Source organism: Neopsephotus bourkii, unplaced genomic scaffold, assembly GCF_033783945.1.
Source record: "Neopsephotus bourkii isolate Nb327-2 ecotype Australia unplaced genomic scaffold, CSIRO-AGI_Nbou_v1 NB_1183, whole genome shotgun sequence".
NCBI lineage: Eukaryota > Metazoa > Chordata > Aves > Psittaciformes > Psittacidae > Neopsephotus > Neopsephotus bourkii.
The window spans coordinates 4,013,858-4,030,405 of NW_026901668.1; the positions used below are offsets into that span (position 1 = coordinate 4,013,858).

The 16,548-nt window shown below is 39.2% G+C and overlaps 1 protein-coding gene across 1 annotated transcript in view; it reads right to left on the bottom strand.

Annotated features, from left to right (window-relative positions):
• Positions 1-16,548, bottom strand: part of CACNA1C (calcium voltage-gated channel subunit alpha1 C) — a 484,424-nt gene that overhangs the window by 182,756 nt on the left and 285,120 nt on the right. The window contains exon 5 of the mRNA XM_061364015.1: positions 10,965-11,104. Coding sequence (XP_061219999.1) covers positions 10,965-11,104 — 140 coding nt within the window. The remainder of the gene's footprint in view (positions 1-10,964; positions 11,105-16,548) is intronic.

The window sequence follows — 16,548 nt, forward strand, 5'->3', positions numbered from 1 at the left end:
CCAGTCCTCACACCAGGTGCATACTACTGCCTTCAAAAAGGGGACCCCTCTGCAAGAATGGTATCAGATTAGAAGATGATACACTTGAAGACAATTTAGAGAGGAGGTTTTGTAATCTAATAATGAAATTTAATTTCTGCAGACCCACTACTAAAGAAAATAAAATTTAGAAAGCCTTATGAAAAAAGTGACAAAAATAAAATTTATAAAATTTCTTTTATTTCTTTTATTCCACATGCTATTTCAAGTCAAAAATGCTCCCGATGTGGAAATGTTGAGCTGCTTTAGCATTACTGAAGTTGAAAAAAAGATTCTTTGCAGAGGGCTAGCAGATGTTTTCTGAATTGTGATTGAAGTGGCAGGGCAAACCAGGAGAAGATAATCTAAAACTGAAAAAAATAAGAGGCATAGCTATTCAGACAAGTCAGAAAAAAAACAGTTGCAACAAAACCACATATGGGATAGGTTATTGTTACATGTGTTAAACAGGAATTGGATTTGCTTCTGGGAAAAAAGGAAATTAAGAAAATGTCTGATCTCCTTCCTTTTTTCCTGGCAGAAAGAAAACTGATAAAATGTTAAGAGACTGGGCAGGTTAGGTGGGATGTAGTTTACCTTTGGTCAATATTTCCCCATGATCAGAACAACAAATTATTTGTTCCATCAGTGAACATCTTAAGCATTAAAAAGTTTATTAGTTGTTCATACCAGCCAATATTCCTGTGTTCTCAAGTAGCACAGTAATATCAAGCAGACATAACTGAGAAGGCCACAGCTGATTTTGGAGAAGCTAGACTAAAGAGAAGGAAGGTCTCAAACAGATTTGCGTAGCCACTGAAATTTTTAAATACATTTCCCCATATTTGCCTCCTCTCAGTTCAGTGTACTTTGGTCTTTTTCTCCTATAGCACTTGCACAGATGTAATATTCACAGATGTACACAGATGTAATAAAAATTCAGATCATCATTGAAAAAAGGTAATTATTTGCAGACTAAACAGGAAACTTCAATTGTATTCACTAGTTGAGAGAACAACCTGACTGGTCTGCTGCTCTGTGCTTTGCTGGTATTTTGAAAATGCTTCGTGAAAAGATCACAACAATAACCACAGGCAGCTAACACTGCTTTTGGAAGGCCAGGACGAACAGAATTAATTCAAATGATGCCAGTAATGGTGCATCCATGTACTGCCTTCTGTCCTGAGCAAGCCACTCTTCCACGAGCTTTCTTGTGTCCCACTTCTGAGACAAATGTTACCCAGCATGTGTTAATCACATCTTCAAGACAGGATGAGAAAGATTCAGGCATGTTAAAAAGTCTCAGGAGTTTAGTAACAAATTAATAGACATGCATTCATTTCAGAGAAAATGAACAAGATCTTAATTAATAAGCAATGCTAAGTTTGGCCAATTGGAATCAAAGTATGAAATGACGGTTGATGTAAGCTTGGGAGAGAATGTAAGAAGAAACCAGAATAGATCATATTCTTACTATTTTGATCAGTAACAGCAATATCTTAGCTCACCCACCCATCATGGAGACAGCAACAGCCAAGCGATTACAAGTGAGCAACTGCGAACCAAACACAGTCGCGCTGATACCAGTTAGCTACAATCTGCAGACATACTTCCGCTCCTTCATAGTCCAGACAAAAGCATATCTAAACAACAGTGCAACCTGTTCTTAGGAGACAGCAGATGGCATTCTTCGATTTTTCAGATGCTTTAGGACAAGCATCTTAATTACATGGTCTCCCTAAGCTTTGCACTATGTCCATTCTGAATGGGAACTCTGAGCATTACTTGAAGAACAAAAAAAAACAGGTGCTAGAAAGGAAGTCTGATCCATCCAGAGCACTTCTGAAAACCTCTTACTAAGCCAAGCTAAGTTTTTTTTTTTACTGTCTTCATGTCTGCTCTTTGATGTCAGCGTGGGCCTTGTTTTCCTCATTTGGAAGGACTGCCTACACCCTGATGTGGTCCCACATTACGGGTTTGGGATTTTTGTTCTGTTGTAAAGACATGTTCAATAATCATGCCAGCAAGCATGGTATTGGTAGGATAAAGGCTGACACAGTTATTGGGTACATTCGTAGTTAATGCTATTTTTAAAAGAGCTATGTAGCCAAGATCAAATAATAAATACTTCTCTGTTTTCGTTGGCGTTCCTTAAATATGAGAGAAATCTTTATTACAACAAGAAGTCTGTGGCTCTGTGAGTAATCTTCTTTACTGAGACAAATCCCTTTTTGTTATGCCGAGTTAACCTCTTCTGCCATAAATTACATCATTCTTCAAGTTGTACCACTCAAGGAGACATGGTTTAGGTTCCGATTGTGTAAGCCCTACTCATGGGAATGATTTTTACCTATGGGAGATGCTACACTGGAATAAAATTATTCCCTTGAGTAACAGTGACCTAAGAAAATAAAGGACTTGCAAGCATGTGTAGGGTTTTAAGTTAACTAAGAAGAAATAAGCTTAATGAGGACATTTGGTTCAGACTGTTCTCTGTCTTTTTTCTCCACTCCCTTCCCATTTGTAATGAAAGCAAAACAAATTCGCCTCTTGAGATTAAAAACAGCTAGGCAATGACATGGGAAAGGTGGTGCAACTTGTCCTCACATTGTGCTGTATGTGCTGGAGCGATGGTACAGATGGTTGAGAAGTCTTGTTCAAGAATGAATGAGAACATAAGAAATCTGCTTGAGAGCACGTTTCCTACAGCTTTTAGAGCTCAAGAGAAAAGAAAGGAACTGGACTTGGCAAAAGCTGATGTTATTAAATGCAACAACAACAAAGTTTAAGGCAAAATTAAGATTTTTAAGCCAAATTTTGCCCAAATGTATTTGCAGTCCCTCTGTTGGCAATGATCTTTGTTTTATAGATTTGGTGCCAATAAAATACCAAGTATATATTGTCTCCTCCAGCTTACTATAATCTTTTGTACCTACACACAGACCTTTCACACTTTGGAAGCTTTGATCAGGCCACTTCTCCTATCTCCTCACACTGAAGGCAAGCCAGAATTCTCCACTGGTATGCTGTTTATACCGTAACTTCACATGCATCAGGAGGGTAAATTTAAACCCCGAGCTCCACCAGTGTCTAAACACAAATCATGTGCAGAACATATGACTGTCAACTATACTTTATCAGAAGCATACATATTAAAAAAAAAAAGTGTCTTACTGACTTCCAGTTAGCATTTGCTTAAAACTTAAGATTTACTATGTGCTATTCAACATATTCAGCAGGCAACAGCTCATACATCTTTGCCATGTTCCAAACACGCATGCTTCTCAAAAGAGATGCCATTTTGGATTTCTTGAATTTTCTGTGTTTATTACCTCAATTACATAATTTCCTCAGCTATATAAAGTGGTGATAATTTTCTTGGGCTGCGCAGAAAACAATGAGAAATTACAGCTGAAAATTTTGATTGTGCACTAAATACAAATAAATCCCAAATGCAAGCTAAATAATTGCACTGGGTGTGCTCATTTCAGTGGCTGAAAAATGGAATCATCACAATAGCTTGAGCTATGTTGTCTCAGTAGCTGGCAAGCCCACGCAGAAGAGCAACCACAGGAGCTTTCAGAAGTTCTGCTCTGAAGCTCCCCTAATCCAATTCCCATGGCAGCTTTTTACATTTTGCTTTTTAGAGCTTTGTCCTTCATCCCATTTAAGAGTGGTTCAAATTCCTTTTCCAAGGCTTTCAGACTCTCAGGTATATGAGCATCTACATGGCGTACCTTCATCACCAGGTTCTGCACACAGGCAGCGATATCTTGCCACAGTGCAACAGCCCAGGTGAGTTTCCCTCTGCGTTGCCAGTTGCTCTGCTTCCATCTGGGTAAAACACACTCTGTATTTGTGCCAACACGATGATCTCCATCACAATCAGCAGGCAGGTTTCATGGGTATCCAAAGGCCATTTAAAACCTTCAGAACTCTCAAATGATGCTGTAAATAGTCTGGTAGGGGAACTGGGAAAGTAAGGGAATGTCTCCTTCATAGATTGACCACCCGAGGAGGAAAAAAAAAAAGCCCAGTCAGGTGCTGAGGATGGAGTAAGGCAAATGTCACTGATGTATGCTGAGATACAGAAGTAACTAACAGCATATAAAGTTGCTCTAGGTCTTATTCTCACCCTCCAGTAAAGTGTTTGGCACAGCCAAGCTGACATGATACTACAAATGAGAACAGCAGATTTCCCCTGGGAGAGTACATTTGAGGGTAGTTTAAAAAAATCACGATTTCATTCTCCCTGCTTTTCCCAGTACAGGCAGAACCTAAGGTTTCAGGATCAGTATGCCTGCAGCAAGAACTGGGCTCTCTGCATAGGGCTTGATGCGTATTTACTGGCCTAGCCTTCTCCACACACCAGGTAGAGTGGCTTCGAAGATGCTTCAGTTACACCCAAGTTCAATTTGTCCTCTAGACAAATTGAGCTTTGCAAGGACTATACAGGAAAGAAAACATTATGTCTGTTCCCCCCTGGTTAGGTACACCCAAACTGATCTGAATCAGGTGCCGTTGAAGACTATGTCATCAGTATAGTACTGGTTTCTAGCTCACAGAACTAAGAGGTCTTCTGATAGGCAACAAGCATCAATACCTCATTTTTTATAAATCCCTCAAGAACAAATTCAGAGTCCTCAAATCAAACATGAGATAGAGGATTTGCTTAGTCTTATGTTAGGAGAATGGTGAGTCTGACATATCCCTACTGTCTCAAACTCTGTAAGTCACTCTCTATTTTGATACAGAACTCCTCCCACATTTTTCTCTCAGCAGGGGGTGTCTCTGAATTATGAGATTGTACAAACAAAATTCCCTTATGATTTAGAAATTATTAAATTAGGTCATATTCCTTAAAAAAGAGAAGGAAAACAAAAGAAACATTACCAGTCAGAGTTAAGAACAATCTTCACTGGAATATAGACTACAGCCTAAACACCTTCTAAGTATTTGAGAGCCTTTTTCTCTTACTTCTTCCAAAACACTGATGCACAGTGTACTTGGCACTGTTCCACACAAACAAAACCTAGACAAAAAAAAAAATCCGGTCCTATCACCCCTGGGATTTCCTTGCTTCACCTACAACAATACCACAAATTAACAACAAACCCATTCGGATGGCTTCGCCAGTCCAGCATCTCTCAAACAGGCAAAACTCTTCCCGCTCTGTGTGGTGAATAGGGAATCATATAGATAGACCTGAGTGGCTCAGATCTATCAGGATACTGCAAGTAAAGACAGGATGCTTTCCTACACATTCCGAAGTTCAAAGAAACAATCTGATTAATGCCAGAAAGTTTGGGATAAAGATGGAAGATGACTGTGGTAATGAGAAAACACTGAAACAAATACAGGGTAGAGAACATTGCTGAGACTGAGGGATCATTGTAAATTTTAATGGAGAAGAGCATTTCAGGGCAACTGCGGACTAATTGTAATCAGATGGAAAAAAATCTAAAAAAGTTTAAATTTTTTATTCATGTTATCTGAACATATCCAATTTTCACATGAACTCAGAGCAATCATGGACTTCCGTAAAAGCACTGTTATAAAAAAAACCTGTTGCTTTAGTTAGCTGACTTAAATATATGTAAAGGTAATAATCTCTAGGCATTCATGCATGAAAATTCTGGTCTTCATTTTAACAACAACAAAAAATATACTCTGTAAGTTACACGCTGTTGTTTCACTGACAGAAAGACATTGCACTGTCATGAGAAGGGCTTAGGACATCTTTCTCATACCCTCTGTTTCCCAGTTAAGCAATCGTTGCGTCTCAAGTAGACCATGTAAGTACTGGTGCTAGTGACTTATTTTAAGTAAATCTCTCCTGCTAGGAGACTCAAGTGAAGCTTCAACACATCACAGGCTTAGCTTTTTTGTGGTTCTTCTTTTTTTCTTTTTTCTTTTTTTTTTTTTTTTTTAAAGGAAAGAAAAGAAAAAAGATGGCAAGTTTTTGTTCTGGTGGAACACACAAGTTTCCTTTCTAGCTTTTGTAAGGATATAACAATCTTCTGCTCATGTCCATCTGGCTGGTCAGCAGGGGATCTCATTGAAAATACAAGTATGGAGCACATAATCTACTCAAATTATATGGCTTTCAAGATACCTGGAAGAGCTTATAAATTACGTTTGTCAAATATCAGCTAGGCAATAACTACTGGCAACAATACAGTTACCTGAAGACAAAGTACAACATAAAGAGGATGAACAGAATGTATGAGGTGGTATAACTGAGCTGCATGCATAAAGGTGGTAGAGACGGAATTTAATAAGTTAAATATGCGTGAGTTAGCATGAGTAGGAGTAACTGATTGCCCCTTTTTAAGCAATTGATTTTTCTTTTTTATGGGATCATGCTTTTTCATTGCTGAATGTATGCTTCTTTTTGCCCACAAGCACAAAATGCTTAAAGCAAGTTTTAAAATATGTAATAATGCAAAATGGTGATAGAAGAGTGATCAATAGAAACCTCTTAACACAAAAGGGCTCACTTGGTCCTGTCCCTACCAAGCTTTGCAACACTTTACATTCCTGCCAAAGGATACCAGGTAACAGTTACCAATTGCTAATGTTTTGGTGTACATGCTGATTTTGCACTTGTCTACTTATATCCATCTAGAGAATTTTTTCCTTCTCTCTCCTTTCTCAAACCAACATATTGATCCTAATGTCACATTGAGATAGGTGCTCTGATGCACATGTGAAGGTTTTTTTACAAGAAGACTGCATTAGTACACCAGCAGTAAAGTTATTTCAGCAACTAAAATAAAAGTATGCACTACAAGAATTATGTTAGTATGACAATAACAGAATAGTTGAACAGTAAAGCCTCCCCTGTGCATCAGTGATATACAGTGACTTACCACTGCGAAACCTAAATGTGCTTTGGAAAATATTCACCATTAATTTACAAGTTAATGCCAGGCTAAAGAGGCTGGGAGTGGCTTGTTTTTCCAGAAGCAGGAAGAATTTAAAAAGAGTTAGGAGAACAAAAAAAAAAACCCAACATAAAACCCACAACAAAAAAGAGTTGCTTAATTATCCCTTTTAAATTTTATTTTGTTCACAAAGCAACTGTCATCACTGGGATGAGAGCTGTGGGATGTATCTAATCTACTGCTCTGCCATGCACCTCACAGTCACAACAAAACCTGTACTTTTCACTCCAAAAAAGTTTTCAAGAAAGAAACTAAATTACAAAAATCATATCAAAACAAATCAATCCCTATTGCACACCTTGGAAATGTGTAAATACTTAACACCAGTTTTTGAAGGTGTAATGGGAACACAAAGACCTTAAATTCAGTGCCTTTGAAGGCTTCTTTCATGATGCTACAATTGTTTTTGAGACACGGGTAAGAGATAAGACATGTCATCTTTTACACAAAATGTCTATTTCCTTCTTCATGACAAGTGATCTTGTGAATGTCCAGATAACCGCAACGAATAAAAGTATCATCTGTTCTCTTGAAGATTACGAAATATTTATCTGACCATGACAGTCATCCAGATGTAGTCTTCAAACTTTGCTGAATTCCTGACCTCAAACCCTTTTGATTTTGACTAAAGTAATCTGAGGCCTAGGACAGTTCAGTCATTAAAAAGATTGTCAAAGGTACCTCTGCTCATCTGCCTGTGGGTGAACTGACTTTGCTTGCAGATGAACCTCTTACTGTGCTGCACAGTCCCTGAATTCTTCACTGAAATGATTTCTGACAAAAGACAGTCAAGTCCAAGGAACTAAGCATGGATTTGGAGAAAAAGCATTCTCAGATCTGAGGCTAACATCCATCAAAAACTACCCATCTATCTAAAGCTTTCACATACCCAGGTGTCTAGCACTGGTAGCCAATGACAGACACAGAATTAGAAGCCAGTTTTGAAAGTGTTAAACCTTGAACTTTTGCTTCAGTCTACCCATCTGCAAAGTGGAGACACTAGTAATTCACTTTAGAGGACATTTCATATGTTTTCCCCCTACTTCTAATCATATGTACGTCAAAACTGTTTGTATTCTGAAACAGGTCTTTAAATGCTGAACCTGAATACAAAAAGATGTCTCTCTTAAATTAGATTATTTCCTAAGATTGAGCCACAGAGAAAAAAATTGACTCAGAAAAAATGATTCCATGTTGCAACCCAATCTATCCACCCCAGACAACCTATTTCCCAATCCTAATGAGTTTAATATTTTAATGCAAAAATTCACCACGTGTTTCATAAATTTAGTTTATAACAATCATTATGTTTTACACCTTTCCCCCCCCAGATAGTGGTAGTTAGATCTGGACCCCAAGTCAAGCAGCAGAAACTGGGATTTCCATGCAGAAGGTGGCTGCCAATGACCCCAGAGGATCCCCTCTTACTAATGAGATACCACTTGCATACACTTAGGGAGTCTGATATAATAAATCTAGAGTCTGAAGACAAATTGCAATGCATGTTACATTCACATAATTTTAGGACAAATCTGTGGAGTTTGTCTCCTCTATTTTGGAAGGGAAAGGAAACAAAAGGCATTTCTTCATGGACAGCAAAACACTGCAAGTTCGTTATCAGTAACTCACCCACTGGTGTTTATGATGTCTGAGGGACAGAACTGTAATGGGACCCTGATATTTGACTTCCAAACCTCTAAACTTATTATTATGTAATAATGTAATCCTGTAATGTACTGTTTATGGTTAGCTTAGGCAATCTTATCTAAAAGGCCTCATGAGAAAAGTTGCACTCTAATACATATGGATGTGATAATATCTATCCAGGCTAATCAATAGGCATTTGTACAATTAATAAATGCCCAGTTAAGATTGAGGCTGTATTAGTTCCAGACCTCAGCAGGCTCTCTAAGAGCCGTATCTGCCCCAAAGAAAGCTGGTTGAATAAATATGTCCTTAGTCAGAACCATAAAGACTAATAGAGGATGTCTGTCAGATAAAGTTGATGGTTCACCTACTTCACACTGGACTAGAATTTCATTGTCTAGACCAAATACTTTTTAGCATGTACCAGACTCCCTGGATCTGTTCTGGTTTAAATTAAATACTTCTCTTAATGAGAACCCCCCCCAAGTGTACTATTAGATAGTCTATGCTGGGATCAAGATCATGTATGCATATAAAATTATATACCATGTCAGATTTGGTTTTCTCAGCCTTCTCTAGTCCTCTAAGAGCACTAATCAAGAGACTTGAACAGCAGTAACAAAACTCATTTCACTTAGGCAACACATTTTGTTCTCCAAAACAGCAAGAACTATAAGCACGGTTAAGCTCAGCCTATGTCAGAACAACTCTAAGAGTGTGTCCCAGCATAGGCAGCATCTCACAGACCCTTGAGATAGATGTTTAAATTTGAGTACCATTCCCTTACCATACAGTGGGTGTGTCAAAAGTGTGACACTATGAAGTGTCAAAAGACTTAGAGAAGACTAGGAAAGAGCAACAAAACCTTAAGTGGATGCCACTGTAGGCTGAAGACCAAAGACAAAATATGAAGAAAGCCAAAATTATCATAAGACAATTCTGGCCAAAAGCAGAGCTGCCTCCTGCATAGATTGAAGGTACTACGTGATACACAACTATCTACATGAAACAACCCACTGGAGTAATGCCTAACAGAGGTGGCATGGATACTGGACGTTAGTTCTCTATCAGAGGGAAATGTCCTCAGCTGCTTAATAGACAGCATTTACTGTCAATCTTTTCTACTCACTCACTGATGTCCAAAGTAACCCCAAGTTGGGCACAAGCTGAGGCCTTGCAGACAGGTTACCAAGCATGGCTCTTTGTGAGACCAAATAGTAATGCTGTCAATTGCCTCAGTATTTTTTGCTTCTGTCAGTGCTTCACCTCCTCCCACAGAGATTCTCACCTTTCATTTAAAAAGTTTTGACCCTTTATGGGTGTAGAGAAAAGCCTGCAAACATAGCTCTAATATAACTTAGTGGGTCAGAAAACAAGCAAAAAGAAAAAGAACCTCACACTTCTTTTACCTAATAAATAAATCATGATTTTTAAACTGATCTCACAGAGTTTATAGTAACTTGACTCAAGGTTTTCAAATGACTAAGGTTAGAAGTACTTGAAGACATCAAACAAGCAAACTCCTCAAATAAACAAAGCTCTCTCCACAGCTATTCTGGAAAAGATTAACTCCTTTCCTGCTAACCACATCTCTCATTGCTATAAACATGAAAATCGATGACAGCTTTCAACTAACCCTCTCTTCAAAAGGCCAGTGGGTCCCATCTATAACAAACTCTAAAGCAAAATGATAAAATCCTATCACATTATGAAGTTCATGTTCTACCTCCACAACAGAATTACCAGACTTCCAGTTATTCATATCTTCATTATAAATAAGAAAATGGATGTTGGACTATAAAAAGCTGCTTGAGGACTTTCTCGGAGGCATTACAAATAATTTAAGCAAATAAGACTAACAGAGAACATGACTGTGCCATTGCCCTGTGTCCTGTTGGTTCTGAATTGTTCCCAGTATTCCTCATCAGAACATCACATGCAAAGAAGAAAATGCAATTTTAATGAAAAAGCTCTTCTCCTTCCAAACCCAACACAAATGGCCATACAGCATTTCCATCTAGGTCAAGTATTTATAATGTCAAAAATGCACTATGACTTTGCAGTTATTTAAAGGATCTTTGCTTGTAATCATGAAAATTTTTGATCTCCCACTTTCATTGTTTAAAAAAGTTTCACAATCAGATTGACATACCATGAAATGTCCATTCCCATTCAGCTTTTGTTTGGTCATTGGATTAATATCACATTTATTATGAACATATTAATTTGAAAAAAGTTCTCCACACACACCCAAAAATAATCTGCAGCAAGCTCCACCTTCAAAATTGGTACACAAACTACTCCTGCCCCATGCACACACATACATAAAAGAAAACTAATGATGTTACTCACTAGGAACTCCAGACACCAGCCGTAACGGACGTAATACTCGGAAAGCCCGCAGTGCTTTAACATCGAATCCGGCACCTTTTCCTCCTATTGAATTCCCCCCATCTGCTTTGGTTGCTTGTTCTAAAATTGCACTAAAAAGCCTGCAAAAAGAAAGAGGAAACAATCTGTAGGCAGACAGCAAGGCTTGGGCTAAACAGGAACAGAGATCATCATCATCATATCACCCAAACTATCGCACAGACCTGTGAAGAGTGTCACACATCTCAGTCGACATTCACATATGGTGGAGGAGAGACAGACTCTTCCCATCTGCAATAGCCTAATGGTAATGTCTATACCACTTACAAAACACTTGTTTCTGGAGCAGACATAAACATGACATGAACCTCCTTCAGCCTAATGGCTCCTCGCAGCCAGCTATAGACTGCCACAGCATCCGGCCTGCCTGGTGGCACATGGAGGTGCACTGCCTGCCCTGGGTGCTGGGGCATGCCGGGTGCTTCAAAATGACCACTCTGGCAGTGCCTTGTGCTGAATTTAAAGGGTCACCAAAAGCAGAGCACAGGGGTCAGATTTTGAAGGCAAGCTCCATGCTGTCCGTATCAGTCTGGACATAATCAGTGGGAGTTGAGCGCATAGGTAAGAAAGCACAACTTTATTAACCAACAATCCCCTCTGAAGAAAAGAAAAAAATCTCCATAATTAATCCAATCGTTAGTTGCCTGTCACTCATTTCACAAGGATTTAAGGTTCACCAAGGTCACTGCAGGTAGAACGTTGTGTAAATCTCAGGGATCTTCAAGGTGCAAATAGATAAGGGAGTATGCTCGTATTATGTGCTTGTGTATCCATTTGTAAATCCCTTGATGCACTGGCTAGAGAAAGCGCCAAACTGTAGGAGTCTTATTATTAGAATATTTTATTACACCACTCAATGTTTAATCTTGGCTAGTAGGAGTAGCTGCTTTAAGGAGAAGATGTCTCACTCAGAACACATTTGAAAAGGCAGTGCAAAGCAGAAAAGAATATGTTCTTCTGTTAAAGAGCTGAAGGCTCACCCTGTATGTTAATAAGGATTTGATATAATAAATTAGCTTTCAGGAAGCAGTTTCCATTTTTCTGGTAAAACATTAGTACCTTTGGGGAAGGACGGATTCCTCATGAATTTGCTAATGACATTGCTTTCAGCCTTGAAGCAATCAACATAAATGCAGCCAAATTCAGTAGAGATTAAAAGCTGTTCCAGTAAAAAATGCTTTTTTCCACTCTACCTGGGAGTGGCAGAGGCCCTTTGGTCCATAGCATGCCATGGAGATACCACAGGTAACTTGAAAGAAGCTGCCTAGGATGCCAGAAACAGCCTGGGTGGGGTGGCCTCGATTCAGAACTGGCTGGTTTCTCTCTCAGACTTTGCAGTCTGCAGTGCCTCTGTCAGGATCTCAGCTGTACACCCTGACTGGCATATAGCAGGCAGAGCCCCCAAACTGCAAGGGGCTGAGCCCCCAAACTGCAGGGGCTGAGCTGCCTGATTGCTTCGCAAGGAGCTCCATTGTGCCTATTGTCTCCAATTAAAACATACCAATAGGGCCAGCCACAAACATAAGGAGATTGCCATGGATAGAAAAAGGAGGATTCCTCTACTGAAGCATCTAAGCCAACACTTTTCCCCAGCACTAAATCCACACAAAAATGTGGATTAGGGCAGCACAAATGCAAAATCAGTTTCTTAAGGAGTTGGTGGTTTTTTTTTAATTTCATACAAAGAGTCTTATAAAACTTGTCAGCTGTGACTGAGGAACTCCTAACTGGATCTATTCAAAGCCTCAACTTCAAGCACTGCAGAAAGATTTAACAACTAGGTAACAAGCGTGGGAAAAACTGTGTGTGGGGAGGTTGGATGCTGAGTTTGTAGGTGTTGCAGACTGAGAAGCAGGATGCAGAGAAGACAAAAACAGAGCCTATGAGAAATACTGCGTTGACTACAGATATCACAGCTAGAGATAAACAAGGGCTGATGAAGAGAACATAAATTATTTGAACGTATGTATTTCTTGAGCTGTGTACACAAATTATACAGTTGCAATTTTCTGCTGGTCTTTATAATAGAAACACTGTAGGTCAAATTTGTCCTAATATATTTTCAGAAAGCTAGTGATTAAGCTCTAGAAATGTGCTCTATTTCTTATTCAAACATTTATATCTTTCTAGTCAACAGAATTCCCATGATAGATGATGAGTGACATACCTATACAACAGCCCCAGTCTCCTGGGATCCTCTGGAGGCAAAAGAGCTCACTGCAAAAGCTTTCTTATGCTGTTTTTCAGCTCTGTTGCAATGCTGAAGACAAGAAATCTCAAGGAGCTCTGAATCAGCAGTTGTGCACGTCTGAGGGTTCATTATCCTGGTCTCCATTATCACTGGCCCCGTGTCTGGCCAAACACCAGCTCTTGACAGCTGGCACCAAGGGCATTTCTCCTGTCACTCATTCAATGAGCAAACCATGGGCTGCCCTAGAATTCTACACCCTAAGAAAAGCTATACATGTCCTAAATTATTTCAGAAGCAGAAATACAACCAGTAGGACAGCTCAGTCCACTGGAGCTGGAACCTGCCTTCACAGATTAATGCAGCTCCCCTCCAGGCCAGCTGGCCCTGTTTGTGTGCTCCAGCATTGACTGTATGCTAAATGTGCTGTCTTGAGGTACCCACAGTCATTTGACTACTGTACTTCAGGAGTAATTCACAGTAATTCCTGCTGCTTCTCATTTAAAAACCTACATTTAAACTTGAATTGTATTACTGCGGCTAATCCTCCTTTGATGCATAGTATCTCCCGTTGTATTAATCCTGCTTTTTACTAATGCAATATAACTTTTTATTTCTCTAACTTATTTCACTCTCCCTTTTGTACTGGGGTCTACGGTGTTCTCAGTCTGGCCTACTGAATCACTACTCCACTCTTCAAATTTATAGTACACCTTGCCAATCCTACTTCATTGTCCCTACCACCTCCTGAGTGGGACCATAGGCTGACATCGATGACTCACAGGCTACAGCTATCACATGCTTTTTTGCTGTAACTCATCATGATCCAGGGGACCAGTTAAAACCTGTTCAGAAATAGCATCAATGATAACACACAGAATAAAGATAAAGCTTCTGATGGTCCCCCCTTACAGTATCTTCCATTAGGAAAAAAATCCACAACCCATGTACAATTTGTTATTTCTATGAGCTTTATAGACTTAAGTTTTTCAGCTAATTGTTTTGCAAACCTAAAAGAGCTGGAGGGATGCTAAGCTACTAACATAAAACATGAGTTCAGAGTCTTTCAACCCTATATTTACATGGCAAAATCTGCTCCTTGATGAAAACCTCTGGGAAAAGCTTACAGTAAGCATGGTGGAGTGAGGTGTGGTTCTTTCATTTTCTGCTCAGTAGGTGAGTTAGCTGAAATGCATGTTCCAAGCACAGTGTGAGAGAACATTGTGCTGACAGACAAACTAAAGTTTGGACAATATAAAAACATAAGAGAGCTCATTTCTTGTGGCCACTGAATATCTGTTATTAAAAAAAAAAAAAAAGGAATACAGAAATCGATCTTATTTCCTTCCACTTAACTACTATCTGCCAGCCTAAATTCATGCCCCATTTTCATTTGACATAGTACGTTCCAGTGATGAAGCACAATTAACAGTGTCTTGATTTCTGAACTTCACTTGTGAAATGACTACACCTAAATTAAATTCATCTGCCAGACATGAACCATAAAGAAAGAATTAGATTTCTTTCACACATGTGCATGTATGGACACACTCCACCTTTTTTTTTTTCTCATTTACTTGTGAAATACAAAGCAAGTTTCACTGCTTTTCTCGCTTCTATTTTTTCTGTTTCTCTTTTGACATCTGAAATATCAAGAAGGCTTTTGCTTTACTAGATGACCCCAGCAGCAGCATGACAAGCCTGTAAGCTGCTCTTCATCTCTTCCTCTGTGGGCAGGGCACACTGATTTTTATAACATAAAAGAACTTGTCAAGGGCCTCCAGAACATAAAAAGAAAACAGAGGGACTGGTATTTCTAAGACAAAAAAAAAAAAAAAAAAAAAAAAAAACAGCAGAAAAACACAACTAAAAGAATCCTCGTAGGTATAATGAAATAGTAATAAAAAAGGTGGGGGTTTCTTCCCCTCACAGTGTTTACAGTTCACCTGCGATTTGAATGTGAAAATGTTTGGATCTGCCCTTTAGAAACTCCTCATAGAAAGACATCTACCATGACCACATCTTCCAGTCTACTCTGAATTTCAGATCTTTCCCAAATACCTTCACTACTTATCATCCCACGTAAGACTTCCTTTCAAATTACGATACCTGTTTTTCTGGCAGAAGCTTGGAGGGTCCTTGCAGAATGATTGTGCTTGGCAGACAAACTACAGTAATGCCAGGAAAGACAGATATTCTTCTAGCACAACATTGTCAGGTTAGGCTTCTCTCAAGAGAAATTCCATCCAACAGCCTAATACTCAAGGACATCACTGTTATATCTGAAAGTTTTAATGTTTTCCAAAAGAGGAACGGTAAAACTGGAGGAAGCAGGAAACAATTTGACTAACCATTAGTGTTTGTGGGTTGTGCCTCATTAGGTAGCTTAGGGGTGTGATCTCTGCTCGTAACTAATAATGTTCTTACCCACAGAGCCTCTGATTGATACCCTCATACAGACATTTTTCTTCAAAGCAACGTTTAATGGTGCTGCTATAGCAGTGTCATAGGCTATTTAAAGATAAGCTAGAATCAAGCTTTAAACGACTTAGCTGATGAATAAGCAGATCTCCCACACTGCAAGAATGATAAGCTGTTACAAGCTTACAAGTCTGAAGTGCATCCTTTCTCCAGAAAACGTAGCAGTTGTGTTCAGTGCTTCCCTCTGCTGCTGCTGGGTATTCCTGTGGCTTTGCTAGAACCACTGGTGATAAAATCCCTTTGGATACCAAGAAACCTACCTTCAGAAGGCAGGGGAAAGTAAGTACAGAGGCATGCTGTCATAGATTTTTTTAATGGAAACCAAGGCTTCCCTGTAGAATTTATGCTTGGTCTTATACATGTCCATTATCCTCTTACACTACTGAATTGCGTACTTTAACACAAAGGAAGCCAGCTGTGATGTATTATCTCTTCACGACATGTCTGGTAATCAGTGTGTACTAGATAGGTTTAGAGATAAACAAAGGATCTAAAACATGTCTTTTTTTGCTCCTTTAACTTCCAACTTGAAGAAGCACTTCCCACCTTGCCTTTCCAATTTTTCTGTAGCTAGGGCAATCACTGAAAATGAAGATGATTCCTAAGGCAGAACAAGCACAAATGGCAATTACTACGGCTGTTTTGCGAATTGAGGCTTCCAGTATGAGTCCCACACCATCCTTTGCCCCACATACCAAAGAAACCCCTCTACCCAGTGCTACAGCTGTGTCTAAATTACTCAGCTTTCTCAAACACCTCCGTCAATGGGCAGAAAAAGACACCACATGGAAACCTTACCAGCACTTGCTTTGTTGCTCCTCCCTTTCTCTCTCTTTA